Source organism: Rissa tridactyla, chromosome 7 (assembly GCF_028500815.1).
Source record: "Rissa tridactyla isolate bRisTri1 chromosome 7, bRisTri1.patW.cur.20221130, whole genome shotgun sequence".
Taxonomy (NCBI): Eukaryota; Metazoa; Chordata; class Aves; order Charadriiformes; family Laridae; genus Rissa; species Rissa tridactyla.
In genome coordinates, this window is record NC_071472.1 from 57,119,253 (window position 1) to 57,139,333 (window position 20,081).

Here is a 20,081-nt window from a genome sequence, read left to right on the forward strand (position 1 = left end):
CCTCATCATTTCTAGACTAAGGTCACAGCATTTACGAGACGCCAAGGTGGAGGAAATCCACGTCCTTGTCAGGTCACAAACTTGAGAAACGTATGTCTTGACACTTAAAAGTAGGTTCACAACCAGCAAAGTTTGGGAACCGAGGGCTGAATGCTTTCAGCCTTGGGAAAAGGGGTTCATTTCTCTGCTGTATCCCTGATCCCTCAGCTCTCCCTGTGCTTCAGTTCTCGACCTGTGACAGGGGGTAATAGCACTTCCTCATTGCTCATGGGGTGCTCCACATAAAATTCACTCAAAAAACAGGGAAAGATCATGAATTACAGTCCTACCAGCGCTTAAAATATACAAATGCTTCAAGAAGTCTTACAGAGCATATTCAGCCTTGTCCCTTGCTCACCACTGGGTGTATTGTTTGCCACCCTGGCAGACTGTGGATAGCTTCAGATAGAGGCAAACAATGAAAGCCACAAATTTCCCCTAAGCCCCGCCTAAAGAAACCCCAAAACAAACCCAACCCCACCAGTGGAACATCACGCAAATGGTCAAATGCTGTCTAGTGAAACAAATAAGATGGGCTGCTGCTACTTCTCTGCTGAGATGCATCTTGCTTTTAGAGACCAACTGAAAATTTCAGTGAATCGTTCCATCATTTCAGCCAGAAAAGCTTTTTTAGGTCCTGCATTTATGAGAGCGGGTTGATAAGAGCGAGCCATGGTATCTATCTGCTCATCTATCTCAGACTTTGGAAAGTGCTAGGAAGCAGCCAAGACGTAATAAATTTAAAGAAGGAAATCATGGCCAGTCAAGCGGTTCAGGAAGAGATGTCTGGGCTTTCTCACCACAGGCTGCGAAACAAAAATAGATATCGATACACACCCATCTGCTGGAGGAAACAGTCAAAAATATGTATTATTTATGCGGCATTTCTTTAAATAGGAGCAAGCAGAGAAACTGGACCAAAAAAGTTTACGTGACAGGTTACAAACACAAGAAATAATGTGTGCTATCAAGATTAGCAAACTCACTCACATATAAGCTGGAAGGAGAAGCTACAGTGCTCCTTTCTCCAGGTGACACAAACCAGACCTTGGAATATCGCACATTTCTCATCCTTCCTTCCCTTCTCCCAAAAGCTGTAACTACCAAACCCTACTGCCTCTTGGGAGAGGGCAGAAATCCCATGTAATCACAGCCCCCCAACGCATTTATTGATCTACATCAACATATATGCACTGCAGGAAGAACCTTCCAAACCAAGCACATATTTCTAATTATCCAGTAGTCAAATCCCCATGTTTTTAATTTGAATGTAGGTCATTAATACCACATTACTTAAAACACCCTGAAAACCACAGACACGGTGTAGTCTGCCCAATACAGAGATCCAAAAGAGAGCGATTGTGCACGTGTTTAAGAGAGAAAAACATCTTCTGCCTAGCAACCAGCAAGCTCTCCTGGCGGTCCAGGGGAAGGAATTCAGCGCTATAAATGTCAGCAAGCAAATTAAGCTACCGAGCCTGAGATACAAAGGCCTAGTCACTGGGCAATAAAAAATTAAAGGGAAATAGTTATAGAAGAAATATTAAAAAAAAACAGATGCATCTATTAGCTTGCTTCCCTCTGTATCTTTAAATAAAGTTACAGATTGCTCCCAGCTAGATGGGTTCTGTGCTTGCAGTTATTCATAACCTGATTTCTTGCCCATTTTATATACAGGATGAGAGAGAGGACACTGAAAGCAATTTACCATTTTGATGTTATTGTAAAAGGGACTCAACGTGGTACTAAAGCAGATGATGGTCCTGAATCCAAGGTCAGATAGGGAACAGGTTGTCTGAGGATGATGGTTATCAAAAAAAGTGCTGCCAGCAGGAGGACTTTTTTTTTTTCTTTTTATCCTTTCTTTTTATTAGAATGAGGTCAACATTTTATGAATTCTGACAAAATCTCTCTGCCACCCTAACTAGGTGAGATTTTTCAAACAGTTCCATTATTCTTAATGTACTGGGCAATTTATTGTGAGGTACGAACAGAGATTAAGAGCCTCTTCATTCTGGAAACTCTGTAAATGTATGGATTTCTGGCCTTGGAGAAGACACTAGCTGTATCAAGAAGCCAAAGAAGGTTAAAGGAAGGACTGTCACCGCCGTCTTCCAGCTGAACCTTGGTGTGGGGAGACTGAGAGTCTTGCTCTATGTTCACAGAGGGCATCTGCACCAAAGGAGGAGATGTTTCCCACCACTGCTTCAGTATGGAATTCCAACTGCCCTTCTTCTCTGGTTCAAACCCAGAAGAGATCAGTCAGGACCTAAGGTCTGCTGACTGTAGTGACCTACATGAAATGGGCTTGCCAGTTCTAGGAGAAATAAGACCAGATTACATGAAGGTGATGTGTTCTCCTTATTCACCCCCAGCTCCCCTGAAACATGCATATTTACCGACTTAGAAATCACAAGGATTCACTCCTCTCTCGACTCCAGCATTTGATTTATTTTCCCCTCTCTGATACCTTTTAAGTTCACTGCCTACAGAGAAAGCCTGTAACGCAAAGGACACCAACCAAGTCCCAAGGCAGTGATCTCACCTTGAAAATGGTAGCAACATGTTGCTTTACCATCTTCAGGACAGCTTCACCTGGGTGACAGACTGCCACAGACCCCATTTATGTAGATGTTCATGGAGCAAATCAACAGCTGCCAAGGTCACAGAGGAGGCCAGGTGACGGCAGCAACCTGCTAGGGGTTGTTCCCGAAATGGAGAAAGAAGACTTACAACTCCACCCCCTGCCCTGTAAGAGGTCTCAAAAAGGGAGACTCCTCTTTCCATCATAAATAGGGCAGAAACTCAAAAAAGCCGAACTTGTTGCCTTCAAGGTGCAAAAATACTACCTTGCCATAGGAATGATAGTACAGAGGAGCTCCTTCTCCTGGTAGCACATAGCTAGGTCCCAGTGGTGGCGATTCTGGGAAGGTTCTTATCAAACAGTTCAGCTTCGTTTCAAGTGGATGCAAGAGGTACTGAAACAAAGAAATACCTGAGGGTAAACTGCTGCCATCTCTCACCTCCATGCAATTGGACCAACTTATATAGATGGATGGGCTCTTCCTTCATTAGGTTTGTAGAGAATGAAGGTGCTTGAGGGAGACTGTTCTTCGTTTCACACTGTGTTGTGCAATTAGAGAAGTGCTGTAAAATGGGGGGCTAGATGGATGGCATTTCATAGAATCATAGAATCATTTAGGTTGGAAAAGACCCTTGGGATCATCGAGTCCAACCATCAACTCCACTCTACAAAGTTCTCCCCTACACCATATCCCTTAACATCACGTCTAAACGAGTCTTAAACACATTCAGGGATGGCGACTCCACCACCTCCCTGGGCAGCCTGTTCCAGTGTGTAACCACTCTTTCTGTGAAGATTTTTTTCCTAATGTCCAGTCTACACCTCCCCTGCTGCAGCTTGAACCCATTCCCTCTTGTTCTATCACTAATTACCTGTGAGAAGAGACCAGCACCAACCTCTCTACAATGTCCTTTCAAGTAGTTGTAGAGTGATGAGGTCTCCCCTCAGCCTCCTCTTCCTCAAACTAAACAGTCCCAGCTCCTTCAGTCACTCCTCATAAGATTTCTTCTCCAGGCCCTTCACCAGCTTCGTTGCCCTCCTCTGCACTCGCTCCAGCACCTCGATATCTCCCTCGTATTGAGGTGCCCAGAACTGGACACAATACTCCAGGTGTGGCCTCACCAGTGCTGAGTACAGGGGCACAATCACCTCCCTGCTTCTGCTGGTCACACTATTTCTAATACAAGCCAGGATGGCATTGGCCCTCTTGGCCACCTGGGCACACTGCTGGCTCATGTTCAGCCGCTTGTCAATTAGAACCCCCAGGTCCTTTTCTGCCGGGCAGCTCTCCAGCCACACTTCCCCAAGCCTGTAGCGATGCGTGGGGTTGTTGTGGCCCAACTGCAGGACCCAGCACTTGGCCTTGTTGAAGCTCATGCCGTTAGCATTGGCCCATCGGTCCAATCTATCCAAGTCTCTCTGTAGAGCCTCCCTATCCTCATGCACATCAACACCCCCGCTTCGCTTCGTGTCATCTGCTAACTTGCTGATGATACACTCTATGTCCTTATCAAGGTCATCAATAAAGATGTTAAATGGAAATGGTCCCAACACCGAGCCCGGAGGGACACCACTTGTGACTGGCTGCCAGCTGGATTTAACTCCATTGACCACCACTCTTTGGGACCGCCCATCCAGCCAGTGCTTGATCCAGCAGATCGTATGCTCATCCAGGCCATGAGCCGCCAGTTTTTCCATGAGAATTCTATGGGGGACAGTGTCAAATGCTTTTCAAAAGTCCAGGTAGACAATGTCCACAGCCTTTCCCTTATCCAATAATCAGGTCATCTTGTCATAGAAGGAGATCAGGTTCGTCAGACTATGCAGAGAGCACAGGGGCTACGGTATATCTGCACCACACACAGGCAGCTCCTGCTTTCAGCCAAACCTTGGGAAAAAACCCAAGCTGAACTCAAAGAAATATTCCTATATTTCAGGAAGCAGCAGCCACTTGATTTTTCTGCCACGTGCTGGCTGCATGGCAGGTGATAAATGCAAGGATTTTACATGGCTGTCCAAGCACCCTGGTAGCTGAGACATTTGTCTTCATGCAGGAGGGCCCATGGCCAAACTCCTTCTGCTAATTCATCTCAGTATCAGCCAGGAAAAGAGCTTTCTGTGCACTGTCCCCCTGTGTTATTTGCTGAATAAAATTCTTCCTCGTTAACAGGCCAAAGCCCAAGAAATGGCCACTGGAACAAACAAGGTTCTGTGCAGATATAATCCCCACCTTACCGCCGGGGAATTAAAGGCAAAGAATTAGGCTGTAGCCGTTCCCTTCCAGCACGATGAATGCTTAAGCAGGTTACGGCATTGCACTGTGGATGTTTTCTGGGGAGAAGAAATAATGACTTCTTTACCAGCCCGACTCACTTGCTACTCTCAGGGAAACAAGCCTGAGGATTATTTTTTGACAAAACAGTTAAGAATGATTACTGCATGTCAGTATGTTTGAAATGTTAACCTCAAGGATTGCTGAAAGTGCCAGCATTTCTCCACCTTATTCTTTTTCCCTTCAGTGCTGTTTGTGACATGCAGGGGAAGGGGCCTGGCTAACTTGAGAGATGCCACCTAACAGGACAATCTTCTCACCGCTGCTGCAGCAAAAATTCATGTAGGTGCCTGAGAAAGAAAGGTCCTAATTTTCCACAGAGAAAAGCCTGTTGTATACTTAGTGACATTTTGGATTCTGCCAATGGGGTAATTATTTTCAAACGAGTAGAGATTAAATGGTTGTGGGACAGCATTCAGGTGTTTCCATATATGATGATTTGTCGTCATTCCCCAACCAGCAATGACATCATAGTCCCACTAACCCAGATGAACTAATTTAGTAAGAGAATCATAGAGCCCTCCATGAAAACCAATGATAACCTGGAAATCTGGATTAGTGTCCTGGTAGATCTCTCCATATGGGGTGTACAAAATTTCTTTTATGACTTGGCCCCGGCTGCTAAATACAGCTAGAGGTGTTCCAGTCTTATCACAAGCAACATAATATTCTTCTCCACTGCTTGAAGATCATAAAATAGGGATGTTATTTCTGAGCTAGTATGATCGTACAAGTGAGTAAGAGACTTCAGAGACTTACATTGAGTTTGGTAAGCACTGGAAGAACGAAAGTTACCTGGAAGAGGAAAAAAAAAAGTCACTTCTTGTTGGTTCACTTGTTACCTGAACTGCTCACCAAAGCTGAAAATTTACCCTGTAATTGTTGAGCCGAACCTGACATTTGTCTGGTCAGGTCAAGAAGCAGCTGATCCACTCGAGGCAGACGTAACTGGTCATGTTTTGCAAGAAGGTGGGACGCTGCAGTTCATACAGATGTTGATCCTGTTCAAGCCCATGGGCTGATTACAAGCTGTACAGAGGCCAAGCGAGATTCCTCCTCCTGAGACATTTATAGCCAGACCGTGAGGGGAAGCAGGGAGTGAAGCAGAGCCCTTTCACTGTTACAAGGCATCCTAGATGAGAGATCTGGAGTTCCTCCAGATCATGAAAAACTTACGGTATACAGAAATGAGGAACAGGGATGGAACAACAGCGGAGATTGTGGTCAGGGCTAACCCTGAGAGGAAGCTTTGGATGTGGTCGTGACAATTCATAAAGAGCATGGGCTAGACACAAACCCAGAGGACATGGTTAGGAGAGTTAGCAGGATGCAGAGAATAGAAGTCTTGCAAGAAGATCATCATGATCAAAGAAAAGGTGATGAAGCTGCCAGCTCCATGACACTACTACCTATGCTGGGTTTTGCACCTAGCTTCCTGCCATGCCATGGTAGAAGATGGCCTTGGCGTGCTCCTTCCTTCCCCTGCCTTGCCTGGAAGGTGATCTTTTCTCCTGCAAAGACTCTATTTTATTACCCCAACTGCACGTGGTGTGTTTGAAGAAAAGGGATGTTACATGCTGCCAAAACTATGGCCCAACGGAAGCCACATGGGTGCCATAACTATCAGCAGTAAATTCATGTGTGTGTATGAGAGCCAAGGTAACAAAGTCAAAAGCGTCCAAGGAGAGACGACTGCTGCTTTGAAGTGCAGCTGCACTGCCTGGTTTACAGAGATAACCTGGGGCACCAGCGGGACACGCAGCTCCCTGAGGACGCTGCTCTGGCTAGACCTGGGATTTGCTCCAAGTACAACCAGTGGCACACACAATGCAGCACGACTCCCCACTACTGATGAGCAAAACCACTGCTTGAGCTTACCTTTGTTTCAGGCTGGAATAATTTTCAGAGAGATAAATAGCAGCGTGGCCGCTAGAGGCTGCACGGGGGTGGTTGCAATCCAAACTTGCCACCAGTGATTGAATTGAGGAATCTGCCTTGTGCCAACTGGGCAGAGAAATGAGGGCCATGGATATTGCAGGCACAGATGTGATGCTGGAGGATGAGCATGCCCCTCACATGGCAAATCTGCAGGGACAGCATGGTTCAGTGACGCAGACTCCCTCCTCAGAATGGGAATCTCTGGGTTGATGCTCAGCCACATGCTGTGTGCCCTGGAATAAAACCTTTTCTCCTCCTTTGGTGACTTCTGTCTTAAAATGAAGCTCTTAGAGGGAGGCTTTGCATCCTACTACTACGGTTAAACCAAATTTGAATCCATTTCCCCCAGCTACCACTGATAATAAAAAAGCTGATACTACCGACGGTAGTAAGAAAATGTTCCTGCATATCCCCCCTGAAAAAATACAACAAGGGACGTTCTGGCAGCAGAACTGTATGTCACCTCCGCTTTTGGAAGCAAAAGCAGAACATGTGACATACATTTTCAATCAAACCCCACAACTCTCAAATTAGAAACAGCAATAGCTGTAAAGATCCAGTCACCTATTCTCAACCTAGTGATTATTTTATGAAAATGTTTAGCCACCATCGTAGCGTTCTAAAATGTAATAATTTATTCTATTATATGTTTATGCGTAATTCTGCTGAAACTGAAAGGGAAATAATTCAGCAGTGCTACTAATTATAAAACTTTGACTCTATACTAAATAAAGACGGTATAGTTTCTAATTTTCTCCTTAGGGTTTGGATATTACAAAACCATTGAATATTACAGTGTCATAAGTAGCTACCCAACAGTTAATTCCTATTCAGGAATGAAATCCTCTTTTTTCATGTTTTAATGAAATTTCTCCAAGCTGGTAAAATGTGTAGACTTTTAATTCCAACCACAGAAAGCAGGGATTGAACAAAAATAATAATAGCTGCACAACGCTTCCTCATTCCATCACCTCAATAACATGGCTACGAACAAAACCTCCCCACATGATAAATGTTATTACAAACTATTTCCATCCACAAAGCCAAACCATTCTCTCCATCCGCACTTGCCCAACGCCAAGCATCTGCAGCTCCCAAGCACATGCCAACCACCTTCTCTGACACTCAGCCAACTCCACCTGTGACACAGGCAGAGAGAGACCTTCACCCACCATGGGCAAAGATGGCACATTTATTATGGAGAGAGCTAGGTGTAAGAAAGGGGGATAAATCACAGTGTTCAGTGATGATCACAGCGTTCAGCTGATTCACAGCTCCACAGCACTGCGATGGTTGTGGGGACGATACAAACTACTCATCTTCAAGGGCTCCTTTTAAAGAAAAAGGCTAGATGAACAAGCTGGAGACACATGATGTAGTGTGCTTGTGGAGGTTTGGGGACAAAGCCCGGCTCATTTTAATACAATGATATGCAGATGGTTTTACTTTTTCAAATACGCTTAAGCTGCTCTTTAAGATTTGTGTGTGCTCTTCTCCCGGCATTAAAATATATTCATATTCCATGTGTGAAACAGCTTGTAGAGAACAGCAGCAGAGACAGTGTGCTTAAGTGATCAAAGCCCCTTTCATAGCTGTACTACTAACACTGACAAACAGACCTGTTTTACAAACGCTTTGCTTATAATCTCAGCGAGAGATGACATGTTTTCCTCCTCCACCCCCACGCTGGATACCAAAATGGCACACGCCAACACTTACCTAGGAAGCCCTCTTCATCCACAATGATGGTGTAGTCCTCTGGGGTTTCCGTGAGGCTGAAGAACTTGCACCTGGCAAAGGCAAACAGCAGGAGAACACGGTTAGCTACTGGACTGAGCAGAGCCTGCTCTTCCACCTAAAACAGAGGTCCTTTCCCACCGAAGCTGTGCTGGAGAAAAGAGTCACAGTCTGGTGTTTGTGGACAGGCCTGAGGCATTAACAGAGCTGGAGTTTATTCCTGGCTCAGCCACTCACAGTGCGTGACCCACATTCCCTGCTGCCTGCCTGTGCACAATGGAGCTGGTAAAACACTTATTGGTCTTATGACTTAGTTCTTAGTTACTTTTCTTAATTACCATATCCCTTAAGGCTTCCCCCATCACAGCCCAAGACCTGCTGTATTGCACTGACACAGAGCAAAAGGCTTCGTTCACCAACTTATCACACCAACACCCTCCAAAAGCCTTCCCATGGTTCACGCATGCACCCATCTTCCCTGTTTGCCCACTCAAGTTTCTTGCCTTGTCAAGGTTTGACATCTAATCTCCCAACCAAGCCCCAGTATCTCTTCTTGCTCCTTCAGAGGCTCTTCCCGCCAGCAGACAGCATCCCAATCCCCTTTGCAATCCCTCAGTCGGTGCCCCCCTTCCCTGAGGAGCTCCAGGTGAAGGGACAAGTGGTAGCAGCCATCGAGCACATGAACACAAGGTCGAACTCCCCCCTCTCAATCTCCTACTGCCACTGTTCTGCTCCATGCTCGTCTTTTGACACCGCAGGCCATAAGCAGCACAGCCTCTCCATCTCATTCAGCACTGGGCACAATGTCACCTCTAACACGAGATACAAAACAAATGTGACAAAGGATTCTTCCACTGTAGACACACAAACAAAAAAAGCCTCAGCCTTAAGGTTTAATACCACATACAGTCGAAAAGTTTTTTTCCATGACACAACAACAAATGTACAGCAACATCTACTAAAAAAAACCCCAAACAAACAAACAAAACTTTCTCCATCTTCTATCCAGTTGGTCCCCAGCAACAGCAGGAAGGTTTGCACAACATTTGGCAAACTCGCGTTCACCTTCGGCAGAGCACGCCCTTGTGAAGCATCCACGCAGTGCTGGCCGGCTCCCCCGACCCACGCAGGGCTCCAGCCCCTCCAGAAGCCACAGCACAGGGACTGTGGTTGCTGCCCAACCACACAAGAATTTTTTCCCTCTAGGAAGCTAAATTGGGTGCAACAGGAAGAGCCGTGTCTGTAAGGACCACAGAGCAGGATTTTGCAGTTACACTGCAATACTATCAGATTTATCTGAGGCAACCTACAGAAAATATTTTAAAATCTGGAAAAAGAAAGATTGTTCTTAAGGCCCACGAATTTCACAGCATGTTCACAGTATAATCCCCGCATGGAGTGCGCTTCATCAGGACTCAGCAACCAGGGACTACCAGGGCTTGTCGGCGCTGCTGAGCATGCGTCCCGAAGTCTTCAGGACTTCTGAAAGCCCAGAACTCCACACTGGTGGCTCAAGACACTGAAAAATGGAAGCATTCACTTGATTAGAGAATCAGACTAAAAACTGGCTGGAGCATTCTTTTGACTGGCTGAAAAGAACAAAGATTGCAGCTATCCCCTCCAAAAACAACCGGGAGAAAAATGAGATAGCTGCTGCGCTCCCTCTCACCTCATCAAAAAAACGAGAAGAACGAACATGCAGCTCTATTAGCGATCTGCCATGAAACCAACAGGACTTCATGTAAATAGAAAGTATTAGACAACCTGCCTTTAGAGACTCGTCCTGTTTTCCTGGAAGCATCCGTCACGACAATCAAGTATGACACGCTTTCTCCCAGCACAGACGTATCCCTATGAAATACAGAAGTGGCCCCACCACAACAGAAACCACAACTTAATTATTTTGTGTCATTGGTAATAGCTACTGTGACAGCCACATTTACAAACTCAACTCTCTCCAGGAATAGTGCCAAGAGAAGCAGAAAACAGTAGCAGCCCAAATTTTTCACTCATACTTCTTAACTGCACAACGATGCTACCTGTGCCACGGGTGACCCAAGCTGGGTAAAAAGGACTTCTGGGACGCCGCTCCAGGTGGCTTCCAGGAGATATAAGTATTTATTATATAGTGGATGAATTCCCTGGGGAAGTCACTGAAATAAAATTCTTTGCTACTTATACCCCACCCAGCCACGTGCACGCTGACTAGGGAGAAACTAGTGGTCTTAAAGGAGGAAACATTAATATTTAAAAAAAATAATTAAAAAAATATTTCCTGATCTGCAGTGGCATTTATGGAGAAATTTTCTTCCCTTCCAGAACAGCAATACATGCCTGTGTGCAGACACTGACCCGAGCAGAAAAAGTATGGTCGTGACAGATGCCATTTTCTTAGCACACATCTAAAAATGATGAAATTTAAGGGATATGTACAGATGAAATCATAAAATCCCATAATTGCTGGCTCAGAACGCATGTCAAAACCTCACATCTTCATACACCAGCTCAAAGCCCAATGCCCACCTCACCGCAATTCTGTAAAAGGTCAGCATCATCGAGCCACCTGAATTTAAAAGCAAAGACTTTTCACCAGCACAAAGACCAGTGGTTCTCGTGGTATACATTCACTTTGTTCAAGCCAATGACATGTTCTTTTTCCCAGGGAAAAGCTAAAAATGAAGACTTGGAATTGCAAACATTGTGCGATAAAACACAGCATGGAAAATTTTCTTACCATCACATATTGCCAAAACTCGGGTCCTCACCCTAAAACCTGTGCCTCAGCATAGATACGTTCCACTGTGCGTACAGATCAAAAATTATGTCTTGAATCATCAATGACAGAAGGAACTCAATGTCATACTTCTCTCCTGCACTATACTATACGTGCCTGTTCCATTCAAGTTATTCCAATCATTTCTCTTTCCCCTTCCACCAGTTCTCAATAAGCTGAATGCCAACAGCACCTTCTATTATCACACCAAAGCCAAGAAAGAAAAAGAATTGCCCTTCAATCATTTTGAGACATCAGACAAACAGTACTTCTCTAAGTATGTGTGGAAAGCTTATGTGTAAGAAGACAATATTTTTAGTTTCCCAATCGCCAAACCTCAGATAGATTCTTCTGGATTTCTGCCTTCTTTGTGTTTCAGCACATTTCCACTTCAGCACTGTTGCTGACTTCGACTGCCTGACAACATATGTCTTTTTCCGGCAACGCAGCAAATGTAGACCAATCTATTATTAGATCTCTGAAACTGCAAAGCTTACACTGTGTGTGGAAGTAATACCCAAGCTCGCACAGAGCAGGAAGGCATGTGTAGGATGCAGCAACAGCATCATTTCAGTTTGCAAACAGCATTCATGTCTCCCCAGGAGCAGAAAGCAGGCAGGCAAGCGTACTGGTTGGCCCTCCTTGCAGGTCCACACCAGAAGTGTCTCCTCAAGACATTTGGTCTCCAGGCCTGCCTAGATCACAAGGGCGGTAGTACCAGAATGCATGCGACTTCCATTGGTTCTGGGTCACACACACAGCACGGGTTTGTGGGAATACTGCTATAGGTCATTTGGAAGTTCAGCACAGACGGTGGTCTTTAAGGAAGCCACAAGTCCCATCTTCTCATTTGTAAGGAAACTACTTCATTAATTGTTGCTGAGAGTAAAAGGTTACAAAGCTGTCTGCTCCATGCAAAAGATCCTTCCCAGACGCAGGTGGGCAGCTGGCCTCCCCACATGTCAGGAACCATGGCCAAATGCCATTCAAAAGCAAAATAAAGCCTAAAAGGCATTTAAATACAAAGTCAGGAGGTAACCCAAAAGTTTGCAAAGAAGCAGTTGAACTGAGTGGGAATTAGGAAGCAGCAGCAGGAAGTTGATCTGAGTGAATATGAAAAATATAATTTGTTGGGCTTTATTCGAGGCTGTCTTCTCATTTTAGATGAGAAGGGATTTGTATGCTTCACTCTGTACATTATCATGACAATATATATTCTTAGTGCAGAAAGACAGTCTCATGCTAATCTAATTCTTGGTGATCTTAACTTCTTTGCAGTTTTATAAATAATGACAAGAGGTGGATTCTAGTACGACATATTGTGAAACGTATTTAGGAAAGCAGTAAAGAACACTTGTGCTGTTAATGCGTTTTGACATATTTGTGTAACATGTTAAGTACTTTACACCATCTAATTACAAGACTATATAGTCAAATGGCACTGAAAATTGCAAACAGTGAAATGGCTGGTGTTTTCTAAACAGCATATTTGTTTGTTAGCCAAAACGCTTTGCCATCTTTTTGGTGAGACTGATAAAACACAGCTTAGCTGAACTCCAAAGAGAAAAAAAAAAGCCCCCTGCAATAGGTGTCAGTTGATGTTCCACTCAACGCTCAAATCAGAAAGTGGTGGGTTCACCTTTCTTACAGTAACTTAATTCTGCAGCCTGATATTAGAAGGCTGCTACCCCATTAAAAGCAGCTTTACTGTTCATACGAGCTGTTTAAGCAAACCTCACACTACTGTCCCTACCAAGGGAAACACTAAAGATGTCACCGCACTGTTAGAAATGGTCAAAGGACAGCAGTAACATTCCTCCCGGACATTAGCAAATACAATCAGGGACCGCCTAAAGAGTCACTGTGATAGCAGAGTTTGGTTCATTACAGGAAGTTAATCATTTTCAAAACCAACACAGAACAAAACTAACAGATTTGTGGCCAAGGAAAGCAAGTACTCATGAACAGACATAAATTCAGGGAAGTCCTACAGCCTGTGCTATGCCAAAACTTCCAATGCGATAACCACGATGGTCTTTTCTAATCCATAATAATAATAGTGCCAGTTTAAACTACAGATTACATTGCATAAAGTTAACCCAGTCAACCCCTCTCCTCACTACTTCTGTGTCACCGGGGAAGTTATCTAAGCCTTTATTTGGACTTTGAGACAAGCGGGAGCAGAATAACAGAAAAATGATCAGCACCCTGAAGGAACAGAAATCGAGACAAAACACGAAAAGGATGACCTACAATACAGAAGACAGATAATAAATAAATAAATAGATGCGGATGTGCTGAAAAAGATACTGATCTTAAGTACAGCTTACTGATAAAGCCAGGACACACAGCAAAAATAAACAAGGATTATTGAAAAAAACCGTCAGCTGGGTGTCTACTATATTTGCCTTCCTTAGTTAAACCAGTATCAAACTGGGGTTCAAGTCTTCATCAAAACAGTTCCACGTGGTCTGGACTACAAGAGCCCATGCAAATCAAATTACTGCTGCAAATGAAAGATTAGCAGTAGCTTGAAACAATACCAACTATTAATTCTGATATGATTTCTATTTTTCTGGAGTCATACTCGGTCAGTCCAGACTTTCCAAGCTGCAGATTAAACAAAGCTACAATATTCAAGGGTTATCCTGCAATATAACCACAGGAGATATTTTTTTGGTTCTATAAACACATACCTGGAGTTTCTTTTGTATGACTAGCAGAGCCCAAGTCACGATGCTTTCACTAGGCAAAGCACAGCACTTGCAGTACTGCATTCTGAAATTGTTACTTCGGATACTGAAACATCTTTCCTTCATTTGTCATCACAGCATTTTTTTTTAATACTTCCTAAAAAACAATTAGAAAGCAACATGCAACCTGGCTGGTTTATTTTTTCCCCTTCAACAGATTCCACCATCATATTTAGGAAGATTCTGTAAGAAAAATCTGTTTTATCTTGACTTCTGTGTAGAAGTAAATTCTTGCCAAATGTGAAGAGAGAAGCCAAAACGACACTGAAGTAGTAGTAAGGAAATACACCGCGTGAAGAAACTAAGGCATGTTACATACTGGAACGGAGAGGAAAGCTGAGCTTACTGAAGGAAACTACATAAGAGATGAAAAGGTCCGAGTCCACCCAAGTGCAGGTCCCTCATTAAGCCACTCCATCTGATGAATGTGACCGGCACTGGTTTCCCATCCCAGCACAGCTGCCAGCAGGCAAAGAGCCTGCGGTGCCTCACAGGGATGTACTGCAGGAAATATAAATGCAGTTTAAGACCATGCAAGTGTTACTGTGCTCATCTGTTATTGGTCCATTGAATGAGATAAATACAGAATTATTTTTTTTTGTGTTCTGAAAGAGAACAATGCACAAACCGATGACTTCAGGTGTGGACATACTGAAGTTAACATATCTTCTATACCCGAGACTTATCCTGGGCATGAATCTGTAGAATAATTTACTGACCTGATGTAATTAAAAGTTATTCTTAGCACAGATTTTTCTTCCCGGGTCATAAATTATTTGAAGCGAGCTCTGCGGTGCAATTTTTACTTGGAACGTCACCACTCACCACCTATATTAGCGAATGGGGCTGAATCAAAAACCTGGATCTGAACTTTACTGCTCTGGCTGGTGCCCAGATGATGCAAGTGCCAGGTGCTTGGCAGGACTCCTGCCTTCCACACGCTGAGAAAAGTCACCCAGTTACCTACAAATGACTCACTCGCACTTTGGGACTCCAGTCTGCAAGGCACCACGTAAGCATCCTCAACAATAAGGGTGCTCGAGGGTGCAAAGCACAAGGACGGGAGCCTGCAGCAGACCTGCACCCACACTGCACCTCCCTTCACACAACCACAGGGCGCCATTCTTTAGGTTTTAGCATTCTTACTGGGTATTTCGCAGTACTGGATACTGGCACTCATCAGGATTTGGTGGATACACTGCATCTATCTGGTGCTCAAAGAGGAAGCAGCTCTTGGTCTAAAAAAATCATCGGTTATAGCAACATAATTTCAATTTTCCTGAAGTAACCTTAAAAAAATAATTTTAAAAACGTAAAAGGGAATTACCTCACCTCTACTTCTCATTCACCATTTTCCTTTGTCTTCTCTGCCATCTTACTTCCCAAAAAGGGGCAACAGAAGTTGAGGGAACAAATTCTTGATAATCAAAACCAGCAAATCACTTGTAGTTTCAAGCTGGAAAACTTCCTTTTAGTTTTAATTGGAATACAAAATCTCATGCCAGCAACAAACATTTCATGGAAGGTACTATTCCATTGTGACACAACTGAGCCTCTCAAATCTTAATTCCATAAAGAAGCTTCACTGGTTAATGCCTCCTGCTTGGGAAACGCTTGGTTATCTTGGTGCCGCAAAAGACAAGGGGGATGGAAGAAACCAGCAGTCATGGTTCAGAGTCACAGACAGGAACAAGATTCTCCATGAATCTTAAAGGTAAAAAAATACTAGAACAAAACAGCATTTAGGTAGGTATATGCTCGTGTTTACGCTCCTACACTCCCTTCTCAGGCCTGAGACGGTGCTGTGTTTCACAGCATGCGTGTCTGACACATACACCTCGCTCAGGCTTAACCACAGAGTTATCTCTCTGCCTTGCAGATGTTGCAGGCACTACGAATGCTGCCTTTGGAGCAGGTTTAACAATCTCATCACATTAAGTGAGGTACAACAGACCCCACCTTCCTCTTCTGCAGCCCTAGATGAGTTGCATGGCACAGTGCTGGCCTTTTCCCACCTTGGAAAGCTCGTTTTTATCATCCGCTTCAGTAGGGAACAACAGAGCAAGGCAGGAGAGAGGGCTGGAGGAGAGGAGAAGTGAGAGGAAAGAAATGCGTTCGGTTAGGTTTAACTTTCCCAAATACTATTTGAAATTTCTAGATTCATTATGGGCAAAAAATTCAGGTGTCAGGCTGCTGATGGAACTAGCTGCCTTTCTGCTTGAAAGCAGACGTCTCTCCATGCTCTAACCACCGGAGACAGAAAACAGAGGAGAGTTACTAGGTCATTCATCTTCTGTTATTCTCACAAACTTTAAGAGCTGTTGCTTAATAGTGCCTGCAAGGTACTAGTTTTCTTTCCTGTCATCACACAGTAATTCTGAGCCCAAATTAATCAGCACATGAGTGAACATGAACAGGGTGAACTATATATCCTACAGTCCCTTGACTGTATGGAAAACATCAGCATGCTTGTTCGCAGGGAAACGCAGCCATAAAGTCAATAATGGGTGCTCCTTCTCACTCAGAATGATTTTCAGTTTTTCTCATAACAGAAATTTGGCAATTTCAAGTTCCAGGAGAATAATAATTACTAGCTGATTTTGCCTACCTGTCCAGAAATCAAAATCACTAGGCTAGGGCAGACATTAGGCAATGTTAAAGCCACAGCTTCCCTCGCACCTTGGCATTTCTCGGTGCATGGTACAAGGTGGTGGCAACTGGGTGCCTGGTTACGACTACAGGCAGTAACTTTGCAGGGTCTTTGGTGGGACACCTGCATTTCACCGCAGGAACATACTGGTGTGCATTGGGAGCTGTCTGGCATCTGGGCGATGAGCACTGGGGGTCTGTAGGGGTTATAACGGCAAAAACCCTTTTGCAGCACTGGTTCTACAAAGCTCAAGGCAAACTGAGCACAGCTCTACTTCTTGACATCAAAACCAGCTTTAAAAGGTTTCCTGTCAAGCCTCTGAGGAGTATTTAAGAAACAGGACTTGCAGAGTCACTGGAGCCGACGTGGCTGGAGAGGCTCACTGGCTGAGGAGCTCCATGACGTGGGCCAGGTGTGGAGCAATGCCCTGTACACCGAGCACTCATTGCGAGAGTCACGAGATGTGAGACAAGCTCAGACACTCAACTCTTCCCAAGTCAGCATTCATCCTGTGCTACCCCTTTGTACTAAATGGTGCATACATTTCTGCTGATTTAGATGGTCTCACATAGCTCTAAGTAAACACTGATACGGTGACAGTCTGTCTGCGTTGCAGGAGAAGCACTGAAGCACGTTTGCATCAAAGGCTGGTGCGACAACGTCAGTGCTATCCCTGATCCAGCAGGCCATCCTGGCAGATCACAAGTGCTCCCAGGATCTGCTTTTTTTTCTCCCAATTGCTAACGCAAGTCAGGGCTGATGTTGAACTCTCACGAGAAGAAGCCTCCCTTGGCTTGATTACAGCCCTCTTGCAACTTAAGGAGTACTAATTACAATGTAAGACTAAATTAAGTGAATTTAACCCAAGTAGTTTAGTGAATCCTGTCTTCATGAGTTCATGTCGTTCTGGTTACTGGGATATATAAAACAAAACCCCGTTGTAGGAACGGGCCTTGCACAGACTTGATTTTGGGTCGCTAAAGGCTCTACATTCCCTGAAAGGCCAAGTGCATAAAGAAAGCAGATTTTTGTTCTGAACACTGAAAACACAGATGAGTACATCTTCCTCCAGCTCTCACTGTTGATTGACCTGTACCATATTATAGAAGCTCAACTTTTGTGAGTTTCAAGGAAAGTGAACTTTCAGGGAAAGCCACCTAATGCAAATTTGAATTTGAACGGAAAACAAAACAAAAAAAACCAACAACAAGCTTGTAATGTTCACAGAAATACAACCAAAAAGAACCCAGGGTTTATTAACATGGTTTTCTGAGTTAAAAAGAAGCAATAGAAACATGGTTTTTATCCATGCAATTCACTGAATATAACCCAGATAGTGGTTTGCACTGAGTCTCTGCTCAATTCTTCTGACTTTCAGCAGAGCCAGCACTAGGTTCGCTCAACGCAAAACAGGCAAAGGGCAAAAGCAGAGGTTATTTTTCTTTATAGAAATCTGCCTGTAACACTATTATCTGAAAGAACAGCAGTAGTGCGTCTCTGTATCACACAGGACTCCAATTCAGATTGTGTCGCTCTGTCTGTGTTCAGCTTTTCACTGCAGGCTCTGGGCATGTTTCCGTGGCTGCTGCCAGGGCGGTGCGGAGCTGCAGGGCTACCAGGCAGCTGTGCAGTCCCACAAAGCCAGGAGACTGGTAAAAAAAAAAATAAAAAATTACTGGCCACTCTGTGTCAAAGGGAAATACTTGGAGGCCTGGCACTAGATAAAATGAACAAAAGTCATGCTAAGGCAAAAGGTGAGCCACAGCACAAGTGAAAATGCCAGACCCACACCTCTGCCCACAGGAGGAAGCGGGTGCCTCCAGGTGCCAAAACAGCACGGCACCGCCAGCACCAGTGCTACCAAGAGCCTCCAATATGGATGGGCCGTGGCCGTACTAAGCACTCTCGAGGTGCTGTCTGTGGCATGTTGACATACTATAATCATTAGCGGAACCCATAATAACCATTAACATGCAGCGAGAGCAAGGATACCTGCTCTCAGCCCAGAGCACTTTAGGGAGAACAGAAAGCTGCCCGCAGGGCCTATGTGCATATTCTCTGTTAACCTAAAACCTGTGTTTAAACAGATTTTCGCCCTTCTGTCCCTCCCAAAACATTTTGTTAGGAACAACTGCGAGAACGGACTAAGACCGCATCAGCGAGAACGCTGTCACAGCCCTCAGACCCAAGAGACACGAGAGCAGCCGATAATGGAAACATTCGGAAGATAAAGTAGCTTTAGATAACACGTTCCTCCAGTCATTACAGCCAACTACGTGAGGACAGTCAGAAAACAGAATTGCTAAGCCAGATGCTGTTTTAGAAATGAAAGCACCCCGAGACTGGTTACGTTTCCAGCCTCTGTTCCTGCTGGGATGGGAGCCGCTCTTTCCCAGAGCAAAGGCAGTAACACACCTCCTGGGCTACAGCATCCAGTCCCAAAGGCTGCAGGCACATTTCCACACGCCAGGAGGTGAGCAGGGGAGGCTGTGACCACTGCTACTGACCTAAGTCTACATGGCAGCAAGGAAAGCTCTCTTCCCATTAGGCAAACCCGTAAATTACATCACGAATTATTTTAGTATGCTAGTTTAGATTGCAAAATCTTTGGATTTACAAATAGGAAAAACGACACAAGACTCTTATTCCCTTTAAAAAAAACCAACAAACCAACAAAAAAGAACCCACACCAAAACTGCCAGAGTTACGTTACTAGCTCCAGAGACTCTAACCTAACACTTGCTCCATACTGGTCCTATGGGCCAGCTTATGACTCAGCTTCCATTTGTGATACAGGTCTAAAACCATCGCTGTTGAGAAGTATGGGGATATAAAACCAAACCAAACCTCATCATATTCTCATTTATTGTGATAATGGGAACTAAATGAGCATCTCAGGCATCACTTTGCTCATGTTTTATTGCTGTTCTTCCTCCAGCCTTTTTTTTTTTTCTTTTAACCAACAGATCAGAAACAAAGCATTAGCAAAAACATCTGAATCCACAAACGTGCAAAAATCATAAAACTATTTGGAAAGATTAAACTACTATCTGATGCATAGTGCAGTGCTATACTAATTTTCTTCTCCGAGGACGATGGCAAAAGTGCATATCACTTCTTATTCAAGTCCTTTCATTTGTTCCTTGTGGTTCGATGCCCCCCCCAAAACTCCTTTAACAATATTGTTTACAGTTTATCATTATTAATGACAGGAAAGTAATTTTTCAAATCTCAATACAGGCTCAATGAACATTTACATCAAAATGGCAAGAGCT

At 44.2% G+C, this 20,081-nt stretch overlaps 1 protein-coding gene across 1 annotated transcript in view; it reads right to left on the minus strand.

The window, feature by feature from the left end:
* The window catches only part of CASTOR2 (cytosolic arginine sensor for mTORC1 subunit 2), a 138,738-nt gene that overhangs the window by 64,220 nt on the left and 54,437 nt on the right, over nt 1-20,081 (minus strand). Inside the window, exon 2 of the mRNA XM_054207660.1 lies at nt 8,613-8,683. Within this exon, the coding sequence (XP_054063635.1) occupies nt 8,613-8,683 (71 nt within the window). The remainder of the gene's footprint in view (nt 1-8,612; nt 8,684-20,081) is intronic.